Source organism: Eptatretus burgeri, chromosome 11, assembly GCF_056783735.1.
Source record: "Eptatretus burgeri isolate ZD-2024b chromosome 11, Ebu_testis_v1, whole genome shotgun sequence".
Taxonomy (NCBI): Eukaryota; Metazoa; Chordata; class Myxini; order Myxiniformes; family Myxinidae; genus Eptatretus; species Eptatretus burgeri.
The window spans coordinates 51,218,179-51,233,178 of record NC_140971.1 but is presented as its reverse complement, the minus strand read 5'-3'; the positions used below and the strand labels follow the sequence as shown (position 1 = coordinate 51,233,178).

Below are 15,000 nucleotides of genomic sequence, written 5' to 3'. Positions count from 1 at the left end.
AAGGTGGGTTACAAAAAGGAAAAACGAGGAAGAGGAATCATGTACAATTTACAAGAAATAAATCAGAACACAGTTTCAACATGAAGTTCAAAAATCTGTACAGGTTTCTATAGTGTAAACATTTCATGTCACTACAGTTTCAAGTAAAAAACACACAGGCCCTGACCACTTGTATGGGTAATTTGCTTTGCTATACCTGGAAACAGTGTTCGTAGAAACATACAGTACTGCCACTGGAAATGAGATTACGTTTCAATGAAAAGGCCCAAAAGATATGGAGGTTTAAAAGCATGAAAGGTTTATAAAAAAAACAAAAAAACAAACATCTACAGCAAATGACGTTGCAACGCATCGTAGGGCGTAAAATAAAGAGCAGCAAATATGACCATTTCATCAGAAATTGTCCTGCCTGGTTAGTGATTAGCTGGACCAAACAAAAAAAAAAGGAATAATGCACTGCGTGCTGAGAACAATCAACCATTCACCATCGCTTTGCTCCAACAAATTTTTAGAGGAAAACCAATTTTTTGCCAATTGGGACTGCATGAGGGATACGTATGCATCTTATCATACAATGTGACTGCCCGTTGTACAAAACTAACTCGTTAGTAACAACCAGGACTTCCGACAATCTCATCGCTGAATGCTGACTTGGTCGCAATAAAGACGGTATTGTTGGAATTGGCAATTTCAGTAGAGCTGGCTGCTTTAAACATCAGTGACAAAAAAACCCAGTTCTCAAACTATATGTGTCGTTCATTAAATGCCACCATGGCATTATGATGCAGCATTTATGATAATATACAACATGTCACATTCCTTTTTCCCTTGACTCGACTGACAGTGTGGTGTGGACCATGTGCTTGCAGTGTGTACTTTACGATAAAAAATAAAAGACATGTGTCGCCAGCAGCTGTGGGCAAAATATTCAAGCCTTTCTAGGTGCACGTAATGCAGAATGCGCTACAAATAACGGTAATAAAAATAACATTTGTACAAAGCTGTAAATAGGGGGTTTTGCCTACATGAAGGCAAAACAAGAGCACCATTGAACTGGTGCGTCAATGTGCAGTCACATGACCCAGCCACATGACGTCTTCGAAGGCTTTTGTAGTTCGAGTCCTAGGATGAAAACCGAAATTTTGTGCGTAAACACAGACCTATTCAGGCAGCTTGCATATCCTGTGCTATCCAATAAATTGTCAGCCTAAATGTCTGTGTGTCCATATAAAAAAAAAAATCATTTTTTGCAAAACACGTTTCAAATTGTGAGCATCATGAGGAGGGGTGGGGGGGGGGTACAACAAAATAATGTGAAGCATGCACTTGTGTGTGGGTGCAGTGAGTGAAATAATTACCTCTTCACCTCTGTTGTGAACTAAAAGCAGTTGCAGCTGGATGGGGGATTGGTGATTGGCCTGCCGGGGCACCTGAGGGACACGGTGCAAACTAAGTAAGCAAACGCTTATTTCATGTTATTAATCAACCTCCCCATCAACCCCCAAACAGAATTGTTACCAGAAACAGCAAATCCTACAATTGTTTACATGAGCACCAAGCCCATATGGTCGATAAATTTTTCCATTCGATCCAAAGACAGTAAGTTAAAATCGGACTCTCTTACTGGCTGAACGTTTTGTTAATGGTCTCATGCAGATAAACAAGAAAATAAAAGTAAATAAATGTAAATATTTTGTTGGCCTTCTAACCCCCTTGATCCCCAACCACCACCCAAACTCCCCAACTTCCACTCTCCCATTTTCTGTATCATAAAATGGGAGAGGAAAAAGGTTTTACTTGTAATTTGCATAAGTGCATTACCTTGGTAGTGTTCATATTGGCTGTTCAAGTTGTGGTAGGATACCCCAGGGTGCAAGGCAGGATGTTGTGTTCTGGATGAGGGTGCTGTTGCTCGCTTTTTAACTTTATCCGAGCTGTTTTCCTTCTCCCTTACAGTCGCGGCCTTTTCTGACACCTGCATGGGACCACAGCACTGTTAATGGGTCTGTGCGCTCAAGTTAGAAAACGATTAAATCGATGTTCACACGTGCATACTATTGACAGCTTTGACAGCATGCACGCTCAATAGTGTGACCAACACATGCACAATATTCCCGAATGAACATCCTGACTTATGAAAAGATCACAACATGTCTTTTTGTTTCAAGTAAACGCACGCATATTTTAATCGGAATCTATTTCAATGTGATTAGAAGTCAAGGCCACATCGTCCGAATATGTTATCTTGTAATGAAGCAATGATGCTCATTTACCTCTAAGTGTTCAAAAATGCCAACATGCAGAGAGTTGCTTGGTGAAGTCATTTTAAAAGCAATTACTCAGATTTATTTTGTGTGTCTGTTCCGAAGAGTGCGCATTCAAGTCTTACACAAGCTGAATGTTTGTTCTGTTGTGGATCGGATGTTTTGGGCTCTGGTCCAGCATTCCCCCACACTGGTGCCCCACCCTGACATTGCCTCTCCACCTCCCCGTCTTCCTGACCTGAAAGCTTTCCATAGGCAGAGTAGTACAGGCTCGGTGAAATGTAACCCCCTGGGGAAACAGATGGAACGACAAATGTCAGTTCATGACCATGATACAACAGTATTGCATTTAAACATAATATAAAACCATTTTTGAAAGTGTAATTGTGGTGGTTGTGGTAGAAAGGTGTTATGAGAGAGGTCAAAGCTGATAAACCTGCATAAAAATGCATCATCATGGGGGATACTCCTCGAAACGCAGGGTGGTTTGGGTCGTAAAGCTGTGCGTATGGGTTTTGTGACATGTATTGCAAGAACGAGGAGGCGGCTGCAGCAGTGACATGAACACTGCTTTGAGAGTCATTTCCAGCTCCCACCTTCCCCTCATCTGTCTTATCTTCATTTGTATCAAGTGTTGGTTTTGACTGAGGCCTCTTGGCATCCCATGCCTCAGCTTTTCCATCGCTCTCGTTTCCCTGTACATCACGACCGGCATCCACTTTCTGCCTATTTTCCAGCTTCTTCCAGCACTCTTCCTCGGCCCTCTGTTGTTCCATGAACTGAGCATAGTACATTTGCTGCCACTGGTTCACATCAAACTCCTGCAGGGATTGAAGAAAAGCAGGCAGGCACACAGAGCCATGTGTCTGCAACATAACAGACAGCTGAAGTTACTGCGTAACAGAAGACAAAAACAATATCCATAGAAAATGAAAAAAAACAAAACATTGGTCACAGTTCCTCAAAAAGCCATCACGTGGTTCTGACATGGAATGATGATAAAACTCTGCATTACAAGGCAAAATAGCAATTGCTTGTAACTGTCGGCAAGATCATAATATTGTTAAACCATAATCATTTATCAATATTTAATGTTATGTTACAATGTTAGTCCCGTTATGCAACTTGCACACATATTGTTAAGCAAATTATACTGGGTTTCCACATTAATTTAACTGCATGCTCGAGTTATTTTTTATTTAACCTCTTAAATAAATATTAGACCTGTGTTACACTTCATACAAGAGGCATTCAAAAAGTTTGATGAAAGAGATACTCTCAACAGTCCAAGACATGCCAACGTTTTTTTTTTTTTTTAGTATTTCATTACGTGACTATAACATGTAATTATAGTCAGACCCAGGCAAAAATAGCATTCCTTTCCTGTAGTAATTCTCTGCAGACTCTACTGTAGTAAGACCTGTTACCAACTATAGTACACGAGAGTACAACTATCGGATACGAAAGTTCTAACTGTCGCATTTTTCCCTGGGGATAATCAATAGTAAGAGGGAGAAAGAGCAGAATAAATGTCTATGGAGAGAGATTAATCAACCTACGATTTTCAAACAATGCTGAAGAACAGAAAATCATGATGGATTTGGAAAGAAAATGGGCACAATTTAGAGTTAAAAAATTTAAAAAGTGACGAAAAACGAATATGACAAAGATAAAATTGATGTTCATTCACGACACAAAAAAGGAAGCGATCCAAATTGATCTTTCCGAAATTGAAGAAACCAGAAATTACATTTGCTTCGGACAACTCATACAAATGGATACAAATCACTTTGAAGATACGAAGAGACGTACTGGAAGAAAGTGGGCAGCATTTCAAAAGTTTTAAAATGTAATGAAAAACAAACTGCCCTTGTGTCTTAAAAGTAAAGTTTACAATGCGTTTGTTTTCTCAGCAATGGCATGTTGCAGTCATCGTCGTTCGTATGCAGCCCATGGCTGCAGGTTAGCATCAGTTCTTGCAGGGGTGTGGCATGCCGCTGATGCAATGCCCCCTGTAGGTTGGAGCAGGAATTTGGAATTTGTTTATGGTACCGACGATAGCTCGCCTAATCTTTGTGAATGACACAAGGGGATCTTTAATGTCAACCAATTAATTTGCGAGCAGACGGGACACCCAGTTTAACGTCCATCCGAGGGATGGCACACACATTGATATATCACCTGAGCTGCGAAACACCAGAATGACAGTTTTTAGATGGGTCAGGAATTAAACCCAGGCAAGATAGCACAGAGGCAAGTGCGTATACCTCTAGGCTGTCCTGGCAGCTCCACATGTGGCAGAGAAACATGGTCTCAAACAAAGAAGATGAAGCAATAATTAATTCCCACACAAAGAGACAGTGAAATATCCTGTCTTAGCGTAACTCAAACCGACAAGAAAAAAAAGGAGTGCATCGGACAGAAAACCAAATTGCTTTACATTCTCATCACAAGAAAAAAACTGAAATGGAACTGGCCGGGAAACGTAGTAGGAACAACGGACAACAGGTGGATGCCAAGAAATACAAACTGGCAAACTGAAGAACAGTCGAGGAGAAGCAGAGATATACCAAAGATCAGATGGAGATATGAAATTTTAAATTTTAGTGCAGTATTATGGCCACATATGGCATCAAATAGAATAGAATAGAATGGGCGATGTTGAGGGAGACCTTCATCCTGTGGTGAACTATGTTGAAGTCGATTCGTAAGAAAATAAAAAAATAAAAAAAAATATATATATATATATATATATATATATATATATATATATATATATATATATATATATATATATATATATATACATACACACACACACACACGAGACGACCCGTGAACCCATTGGGTTCCCGTTGTGACAGCGGTTGATGAAAAAAATCATTTCAAGAAAAAAAAAAGATAGCTTCAGTGAACTATACCGCTGAGGTTGTTTGCATTGATCAAATACTCCCGAAGTGCACTTGACTGAATCGGAAATTGATTTTTGAATATTTTTTTGTGGCCCGATTGGAATGAAACTTAATACTGCACACCGCAGGCGAATGGTGAGTTAGGTGGTCCTAAAATTTTTGGTCTATCGTATACTATTATGGCTGTATTTCGGGAACATACATATACACAAGATGAGAGTTTTAGTAATATATATATATATATATATATATATATATATATATATATATATATATATATATATATATATATATATATAAAACAGAACCACCCACTGACTATCAGCTGCGATGCTGCTAACTGCAGTATCAGTCCACCTACATAGGCTTTAGAAACATTTTAAAATCAGGATCGTTTGTCCAACATCCAACATCCAACATCCAACATCCAACAAAGCTTCTCCATCTAGGGCATGCACAAACTTCAGGCCGAACGTTGAAGCACATGGTCAACCAAACACATGCATCCTAACCAAAAGGGTTAGAATGCATGGTCACACAATAACTGGGTTCCACTGGCCATCAGCAGCATGGAGTGGATTCTTAACTATTATCTATTTTTTGTTGTGTCTTGGACTCTCTCTTCTGCTTTTAACAGCAAAAATTATTTGTTCCCTCTGTGGTCAGCTGGGGAATGTTTTTGGCTCAGGAATTTCATGAACCGGCTGGCCAAGCCTGACATTCAACTGAAAGTGGTGGTAATTTGGAATTTGTTCTCGTGTGCCGATGATAACTTGCCGACTCTGCTTGAAATATACCGTGGGATCTTTAACGTCTACCAACAACCAGTGCTTCCAGATGGATACTCCTGTTTAATGTACTTCCAATGTATGGCACACACATTGATGTCTCGCCATACATGCTCAACACCCGCGTGACAGTTTATAGCCAAGTCTAGATACAAACCTAGACTAGACAGCTCAAAGACAAGTGCTCATACCACCAAGTATCTTGTCAGCTCCATAAATTAAGCCTCATGAAGCCATTTTTTGTATATACGGCAAAGGCTCGTGGAAGAGCCGGAACACCAAAATGATCAGGGCACAACATAAGAGAAGTGGACAGAAGCAAAATTTTGGGAGGAGTGGGGTGATTTAACGGGTGTAGAAAAGATCATAGTTTTGCATGGGTGATGATTTGAGATGGTGGTATACATCTGCCTTGAAGACCTGTAGCGGAGAACACAAGGGATAGACAGAACCAAAATTCTGGGAGGGAAGGAGGTGGTCCAACAGGTGTATTAAAGATCATGGTTAAGTATGCGGGACGATTTGAGATGGTGGTGAACAGCTGTATTGCAGACCTGGAGGGAAGCATGAGATTGAAGAGAATATGGAAGTTGGTTCCACAGGTAGGGGAAAAAAAAGAAAAAAAAACAAGAGGAAAAATGAGTGTAGGTGAACACTGGTTCTGGATTTTGGCAGTTTCACGAGGAGGGGGTTGCTGGTGGAATGCACGCATCCTGCAGATACCTGAGTGGGGGTGGGGGAGCAATGCACAAAAAGAGCAGAGAGTGCAAGACTATAAAGGAGAGAGAAGAAAACAGAGAGACCACTGACTTGTCAACAATCGCAAAGTGATAGGCCCATAGACACAGCTCTATCGTGACACATTCCAATGATATTGAAGGCCTTGGTTTCCACGGTGTCAAGGTCGGCGGAATCAGTACCAGTGTACTGGTATTGGGGCACTGCATCAGCGGCACAGCTGTGCCCCACAAAATGATAGCTACCCGGCAGCTGAGCTGCCATACGCAAGAAGAATAAGAAGAAGCAGAGGGTGGAGTAATCACAAAAAAGATAAAGAAGATTTTACATGGAGTTAGAGATCAATGATGAATATTTGGAGTAGGATAGGGCCGAGAACACTGCCTTGGAGTACTCCAGCCTTGGTAGTGAGAGGAGAAGAAAGGGTTCCATTGAGAGCCACATGCTGGCTAATGAGAGTGAAGGAAGTCAGTAACCCAAGAGTGGAGTTCGCCTTCTATTCCATCAGCAGAGTTTGGCGAGCAAGTCGGGATGCCACACTGTATTGAAAGCTCGAGATATGTCCAGAGAGACGGCCCTAATCTCATATCTGATATTGAGGGCCTCCACCAATTGTTGGGAGAATAGAAGCAGCATGTCCAAGGTAGAGTGACCAGGTCTGAATCCGATTTGATGATCTGAGATGAGGTCATTGGAGAAATGGAATGATTTTATGTCAACTGTGATTATGGATTCCAAGACCTTGCTGATGATTGGAGGTAAGAAAATCGGTCTGAAGTTAAGGGGATCTGTTTTTGCACCTTTTTATGTAATGCAGTGATGTTGGCTGAGTTCCAAGCAGATGGAAGATGACTTATGGTAAATAATAGGGTGAAAAGGGCAGATATGGGAAGTGCAAGAGCAGGTTTTTAGGACATGTGAGCTGATGCTGTCCAGTCAAGTTGCTAAATCAGAATCATTTCACATGAAGGACTGTCTACAGCAGGAAACTCAAAACCATTGGACAAATACGGCTCAAAATTGAGCAAACCTATGCTTCAATTCAAGCAGGCACAATTCAGGAAGCTTGCCATTCAGTTATTCATCGCTGTGTCGAATGTGTACATGTTTCCGGTGGGACAATGAGCAACTGAAATAAAGTGAGTACCACGGGATTTTTGTGTTTTCCTTTTCCATCTCTTTTCTGATCCTTCTGCCAAATTTTGATATCAGAAACGTGCGTTTTCATCAACTATTCCACGATCTACAGCTCGGCAAAAGGGAGCTATGGACTTATGGGACACCCTGTATTTTCGCTTTAAAAATATTTTTCTCTGCAACCGCTTGTCTGATCGATGTGAAACTTTAAACATAGGAGGGACTCTCCATGGAGAATATTTTATTGATAGCTCTGTCATAGGTCACATGGTATGGCAGTCATATTTGATGAAAAGAAAAAAAAGTTAAGATATTTTTCACTGAAAAAAAATTGAAACTTGGCATATACCATAAACTCCAACATGGTGTGTATAGGGTGAAAATAATGGCATCATCGGTGAAGTGGTACCCCAGCCATGATTGGTTTAATCGAAAGCCATATCTGAAAAAATCTGAAACTTCATATATCTAATTTACGACCCGATGTGAGTGAAGAATTAAATTTATGACGTCATCGGTCACATGGTATGGCGGCCATATTGGAATGAAAATCAAAACGCCAAAAAAACAACATCTTATTCAGAACCGCTTAACAGATTGATGCGAAAGTTCATACATATGACAGACTTAGCCATTGAGAATATAGTTTGAATTTTTTTTTTTTCATATTCAGCTTCATTGACGCAATTTAGCCTTCATTTGCACAAACATCTTCATTAAATATCCTTATAATCAATAAAGCTATGGATAATGGCAATGTATGTGGCTTAAATATCCTTATAATCAATCGATCAATAATCAATAAAGCTATGGATAATGGCAATGTATGTGGAATTATAGGGTGCATGGACGATACGGGTATATGGGCCATAACAGTAGCGTGTTCAGTTAACGATGGTATCTTTGTTCAGAACGAGTGCGCGAGGTGAGACTATGCGCTCTCTGAGTGCCATTCTAGTTTATTACTGTATTTCAATCAATGAATCATATTAATCACCGAGGTAAAGTGAATCGTTTTTGCAAACCTGGCAGATGTATGACCCTCTCAGGTTGCTGTAGATTATTTTTAACGATGTGCTGCCACAATGAACCAGATACATTTCTCAGCAAAGCATTGTGAGATTCAGTTCTGACAGTAAACAATGCATTCCTACATTATATATTTTACTAGAAACCTGAAGTGAACCAGTCCTGGACACAAGTGAGGAAAGGGGTCAAAGAGCTCACTTGAATCATCAGTTGACAGCTTTTGAAATTTGAACTGACAAATGAGGAATGTTAAAGCGCAAACCATGCCACACCACCCTAAGTCCTGTTTCACCCATTTCAATTCATTAATGAAGAATTTTTAAAACATTTTGGATTAAACTATATGGATTTTGAAAGCATTTTGGATTAAAAAATTTGATGGATTTCAGAAGAAAATACTCAGAGGTTTACTGTTCTAATTGGTGTTTATAATTGTAAAAGATAACAGCATACCTGCTTATACTGGGCTGAAGCCTTTGGCTCAACCTGATCTCCACCATCTTGCCTGGTCTTGTCAATACTTGCAAGTAAATGGCTTGGAGTTTGCCGTACGCTGCCACTTTCCTCCTGTTCCTGCTGACTTTGTGCCTCGTTAGAAAAAGCATGCCCTGACTTGAGGGTCTCCAGCATGGTGACCTTCCCTTGTTCTTGGTTTACAGGCGTCTGTGGAGCACTTGTTGCAATCAGCGGGATGGACTTTTTTTTCCCATCGCCACTCCTGGAGATGTCCTTGTTCCGGTGTTTACTTTTTCGGTCACAATGTTTGCTCATTGCCAGCTCACCACTTGGACTTCCCGGAGGTTGACTACGATAATGCTGTTCATAGTAGTTGTATCCAAATGGGTACTGCTGGTAGTAGAGTGATCGTGGTGAGAGCGCTGCATTCTGTTGCGTCACCAAAAGAGATTGCAAGTCAGAATCTCCAATTGGTCCATTTACTCCACCATTTACCAAACCATCATCAGGATCTTTTGTTGGTGTAGCTGTTTGATGTAGAATGCTCTCAGTCACATTGCCTGAATCTTGCTGTAGCTTGGGTTGTAAAAAATAAGAGTTGTACTCCGAGTAAAGGGAAGGATCTTCCTCATTTTGTATTGCTCGAGTATCCAGGGTGGTGAGCTCAGAGTCATTGAAACTAAGAACCTTTGTTGGAAAAACCTTTTTAACTCTTTCCCTTTCTCTTTCCCTCTCCAATTCTTCCCCATCATCTGATATATCAGAATAGGCAGGACTTTCATTGTTTGGTGCTGCCAGACCATCAATGCCATTGTGCAAAGCGTTTTGCTGCGGTACAGGCCGACCATTTATAAGGGTAACTCGAGGAACTTCACGGTATCCACTGCCAATGGAAGGGCTCGGAGAATTGTCAGTGAAATTGTATACCTTAGCTGCCTCTGCTTTTATGCTTGCAATCCTCTTTTCTGGGGATTCTGAAGGGCTGTTTGACACATTCTCATTTTTTACAACATAGTCTTTAGATAAAAGACTTGACAGCTCCTTTCCAGAATCGCTGTTCTCTTCGGTCCGTCCAATTACCTTCAAACTCAGTTTAAGACTCACGGTCTCCTTGCTTTCTCGGTCTTTAGAACGCTTTTTATCCTTCTTCTTTTTCTCCTTTATGGGCACCAAATTGGGACATACTTGAACACTTTCGGCAGTACTGGCTGGCTTTGGTTGAATAGGCTTGAGCGGTGGGCTTTTTGGCATAGCTTTTATCACCGTGGAAATGACAGGCGTTGCAGGCAGCCCTAAGCTTGAAGATATCGTTGTGGCACTTGAAGTCAAGGACATTCCTGGCATGGCTACAAGCTGAGGTGGTGGTGGAGGTGGTGCAGGAGCTATGAGCCTATTATTTTTGGCTTTGGGCAAAACCTTAAGACTTGCAACTTTCCTCAATTTTTCTCCATCCATTTCCTTAGCAGGGGTCTCCGCTTCTAAGAGTGGCATTTCATGACTGGGACTAGCAACAATTGGCTCTTCAGATAAATCTGTGTCTCCATTCATTTTACTGACTTCCTCTTTGATCTCAGTTTTTTGTACTCTGTTCTTTGCAGCTGTCGGAGAGCTGCATACCTCGTAAATAGGAGCGGCCAGTGGGCTAACTGGCACGCTAGGGTAAGGTGAATCTGCACATTGGATTTCTCCAACTAGCGAAGAACTAGCTTCATTTATGGTTTCAGTTTGATTGCTTATTATGTTTCCAAGACTGTTGCATTCTTCATCTGCGTTTTTATTATCATTGTCTTGCTGTGTTTGCTGATTCCCATCAGTCTTAAGGTGCGCATGAGCTTGGTGGTACTTCAACCCATTGATATGGCGGTACTTCTTGCTGCAGTTAGGGTGGGGACAATCGATGAATATTGGTGAGGCCACTGTGTTTGGAGTCCTGTATCCTTCAGGTGACCCAGCATCCTGTCGTGCCAGGATGATGTCCGACCTTGTCGTGCTTGAGGCCTGACCACTTATTGTCCTTGGGCTCGGCCGCAACCTTTTGTATGCCCGACTGTCTTCAGGGGCCTGATGAAGTGAAGAAATCTCAGTGGCTGGCCTTCCCTTGCGTTTGCCATTGGGGCTGGCTTTCATGTCATCCGAAGATGCAGCACTGTGCAGTGTGCCCCAGTGGCCATTAGCTGAGAGGCTCCCTCTTCGACCTTTATTGCTACCAGCCCCGCTCATCCCACGTCCTTTTCCCGGAGGGCCCCGACCATCTGTGAGACCACCAGGATCCGTTTGAGAGGCACTTGATGCAGCCCGAGCTTTCTTCCCCCGCCCACGTCCTCCCCGCATTTCCACATCACTCGTGGGTGATTCGCAGAATCTGGTGAAAAAAACATATTTTGATTATCCTCAAGCCAGGATAGAGAGCACAGTCAGAATTGTTTTTTTAGTGTTTGCACAAGTTTAATCTTGAGCAGTAAAGTAAAATTTTCACACATCCTGTCTCACAATAAATACTGAGCCACTTTTAATCACTTCTACAGCAGATTGGCAAAATTGAATTCTCAGTCGAAGAGCTCATTAGCACATCGTTTTGTACTGAATACCTTGGCGGTGCCCACTCGTGCTTGGAGCAGTCAAGGAGCGTTCCTACGTACGTCTTGTTTCTCCAGGTTACATTTACTACCAACAAGCCTGGGGGCAGATAGCCAAGGTAAACCATTTTAAAGATAGCATTCAACAACAACAACAACAAAAAAAAAATCAAGCTGAATTGCTGACACCCCATATCTAAACCAGATCAAAATAATCTATCCAAATGCTATGTTTATTGACTCGGTGATAAGCTTCCATTTATAATGTAAACAGAATTCCCCAAGTTTCAGCCACAAATGTGAACACTACATTTACCATGCTTTTACCGAGTTAAGCTTAAACAATGATTCTCTAGATTCTCTCGTACAGATCAATAATTTAGCTCGCTGTATGCGGTGCCAAAACCAGCAAGAATTTTTGTTTGGTATTTTCCATACAACTAAAGTTTCTAAATATATAGTATATTCATAAAAAAATGAATCAAACACTGATTCAGCAAATGTTAAAGACTGGGTTGCTATAGTCGACGATGAATAAACTGATGGAATAAGTTTATGAAGTGTGGATAAAGCACAGGCATAATGGGCCAAATGGCCTCCTCCTGTATCCAAGTTTCCTTTCCTAAGTACAGTTCCCTTGTTTTTATGGTCATGCTTCTTGAAGAAAATTCCACTTTGGTACCAACACAGACTGCCCTATGGACATCAGTTATGTATATTCAATTATCTTTAACCCTGTACTGCCTGACCCGTTTGCTGTCACAAATTAGTGCAATGCCTTTTTACTGTATATATTTGACACATTATTCACGTCAAACCAACATATATGATCAATAAAAGTTGTATTTATTTAAATGTGTGTGAAGATGTACTTTGTTTGTGATTCGTTCATTAAAGCAAACCAACATGGTTTGGCTTGTTTACCTCACTCATAACTCTTGCACCTTTTGTTTCCCAAGGTCCACTTTGTATCCATGTAAAGCAAAATATACTGTGCTGATAACAGCTGGTTCCTTTCATCTCAAGGAATCTCGTAGAGTTAAATTCTCACTACAATAATGTCACTCTGGAACTTCAGAGGCAGGGCACCGTGTCATGGACTTTGCAATCATTTCTAAGGAGACATTAAGCAGCAAGTTCCATTTACAGCAACTTATGTATAGATCTCAGGAATCCTGCAGTGCATTTAGAAATAAATAAATAAATAAATAGAGTCAAGCAACCTGTGCTACAATGCTGCAATTATATGAGCTGCTCATTAATTATAATGTGGTTAAAAGTTACAGCATGTATGCTCTATGATGCAGCACCTGCTAGTGCTACAAGGATATATATATATATATATATATATATATATATATATATATATATATATATATATATATATATATATATATATATATATATATATATATATACATACAAGGAACTTTGATGCAGGGGGAGGCCATTTGGCCCAAAATGCCTGTGCTATATCAACACCACATGAAATCATTGCATCACTTTATCGACTCGATTTCACTGGTGGAGTGGGTGAGTGCAGCAAGCAGAAGGGCATTGCTGGAGTTAAATAATAATAAAAAAAACATTAAAAAAATTGCAATGCATTTTGTCTTTTATTAACTTTATTGGATAAAAGAAAGCCAGAATGTGTCTCTAATGATGATGTTAATAGTATAACACTAACAAGAAACATGTTTGTCCTATGCGTGCTGAAATGTCTCAGACCAACCTTTTGTTCCTGTCCTGCATCCTATTATTACAGAAAACCGTCATCGATTTCCTCAACAAAGACATATGTCCCCAACGATACTCACATTGGATAAATGCATACGCCACCAGGGTTTATCAGCATAGCTGCAGTTTATAAAGTCACATTATCAACTTAGTTGTAACATAAATAGTGGATAAAGAAAAGAAAAGAAAAAAAAAAAACAAGGACAAAGCAATTTTTCATAATTCCAATGTGACAAGTATGTGAAAAGCAGCAAGCTCCATTTTTATAGGTTTCTTTGCCAAAGCACAGAAAGAAATTGCTTTTGTCCACATCTCAAAAGATCAAAGCAGCCACAGAAAAAAAAACCTCAGTTCTCTGGAGCTGGATTTCATTAGTTCACTCTGGCATGCCATTTCAAATGGTTGTTTGTTGTCTCAGGCTTGTGACATTATCCTGCTTCCCTTCAGGTCCACCCCGCCTTCATTTACAGAGCTCTTCTGGCCCAACATTCCCTGCTCGTCGGGCAGTCTGCCCACACCTTGTTACGGGAACAGTGAAGTCGAACAATAAACTCTGCATGCTTCTGTCACTTGCCTCTAAAAATGGCAGCAGATCAGATGTCTTGCGTGCCCTTTTTAGTATATATATATATATATATATATATATATATATATATATATATATATATATATATATATATATATATATATATATATATATATATATATATATATATTCCAACAAAAGAACCACCATGCTCTCATTGTGATTGGTGACAGGAGTGAGAGTGTGATGTGGTATGGCAGGATGGGGTTGCTGGGGTAGGGGGTACAGAGGTAAAGAGGGTGATGTGGAATGGCAGGATGGGGTTGTTTTGGGAGGTGTATAGATGACAGAGTACTACAACAAAATGTTAAACCAGGCTTTTGATAGCAGCATGTAAACCCTTTTTTTTTCTCCTTCAAAGGCAGCAGTTCTCATGCAACCAAATGGAAGTGCATTTCACTCTAATCCGTGAGCATCTCCACTGACATTGTCAGCAGCCCCCAGTGGCCTAGTGCTTGACCTTTACAGGAAAATCTCACTGCCTTCTGCAACAATCACGACTCAAATGACCTTTAAACAATGTATGACCTGCTAATAATGCACATCTTATCAATACAAAACAGGGCTTACAAAGCAAACAAACATATGGCCATCACGACGCCTGAATGAATGAGAACACGGTGATGACACGGAAGCATGGAGAATTTTAGAACATTTTGGGACACAATTCACAAATTATATAGGCAATTTGCCGATGATGCCCAACTACTACCTTAGCGTGGAGTAAAGCGGACAGGTAGTCGCTTGCTTTTGGTGAATGTAAACAGTGACAGTATC

At 40.5% G+C, this 15,000-nt stretch overlaps 1 protein-coding gene across 7 annotated transcripts in view; it reads right to left on the bottom strand.

Moving 5' to 3' along the window:
* ZNF608 (zinc finger protein 608) overlaps window positions 1-15,000 on the bottom strand; it is a 172,382-nt gene that overhangs the window by 42 nt on the left and 157,340 nt on the right. For 6 of the 7 annotated variants that reach the window (XM_085846419.1, XM_085846425.1, XM_085846421.1 and 3 more), the window contains 7 exons: window positions 11,913-12,000; window positions 9,322-11,686; window positions 2,701-3,130; window positions 2,390-2,553; window positions 1,822-1,975; window positions 1,359-1,430; window positions 1-1,122 (listed from right to left, as the gene is read on the bottom strand). The exon at window positions 1-1,122 is cut by the window's left edge and continues 42 nt beyond it. In XM_085846419.1, coding sequence (XP_085702545.1) covers window positions 1,363-1,430; window positions 1,822-1,975; window positions 2,390-2,553; window positions 2,701-3,130; window positions 9,322-11,686; window positions 11,913-12,000 — 3,269 coding nt within the window. In that variant the 3' untranslated portion in view covers window positions 1-1,122; window positions 1,359-1,362. The remainder of the gene's footprint in view (window positions 1,123-1,358; window positions 1,431-1,821; window positions 1,976-2,389; window positions 2,554-2,700; window positions 3,131-9,321; window positions 11,687-11,912; window positions 12,001-15,000) is intronic. The other variant, XM_085846422.1, reaches the window with a different exon arrangement.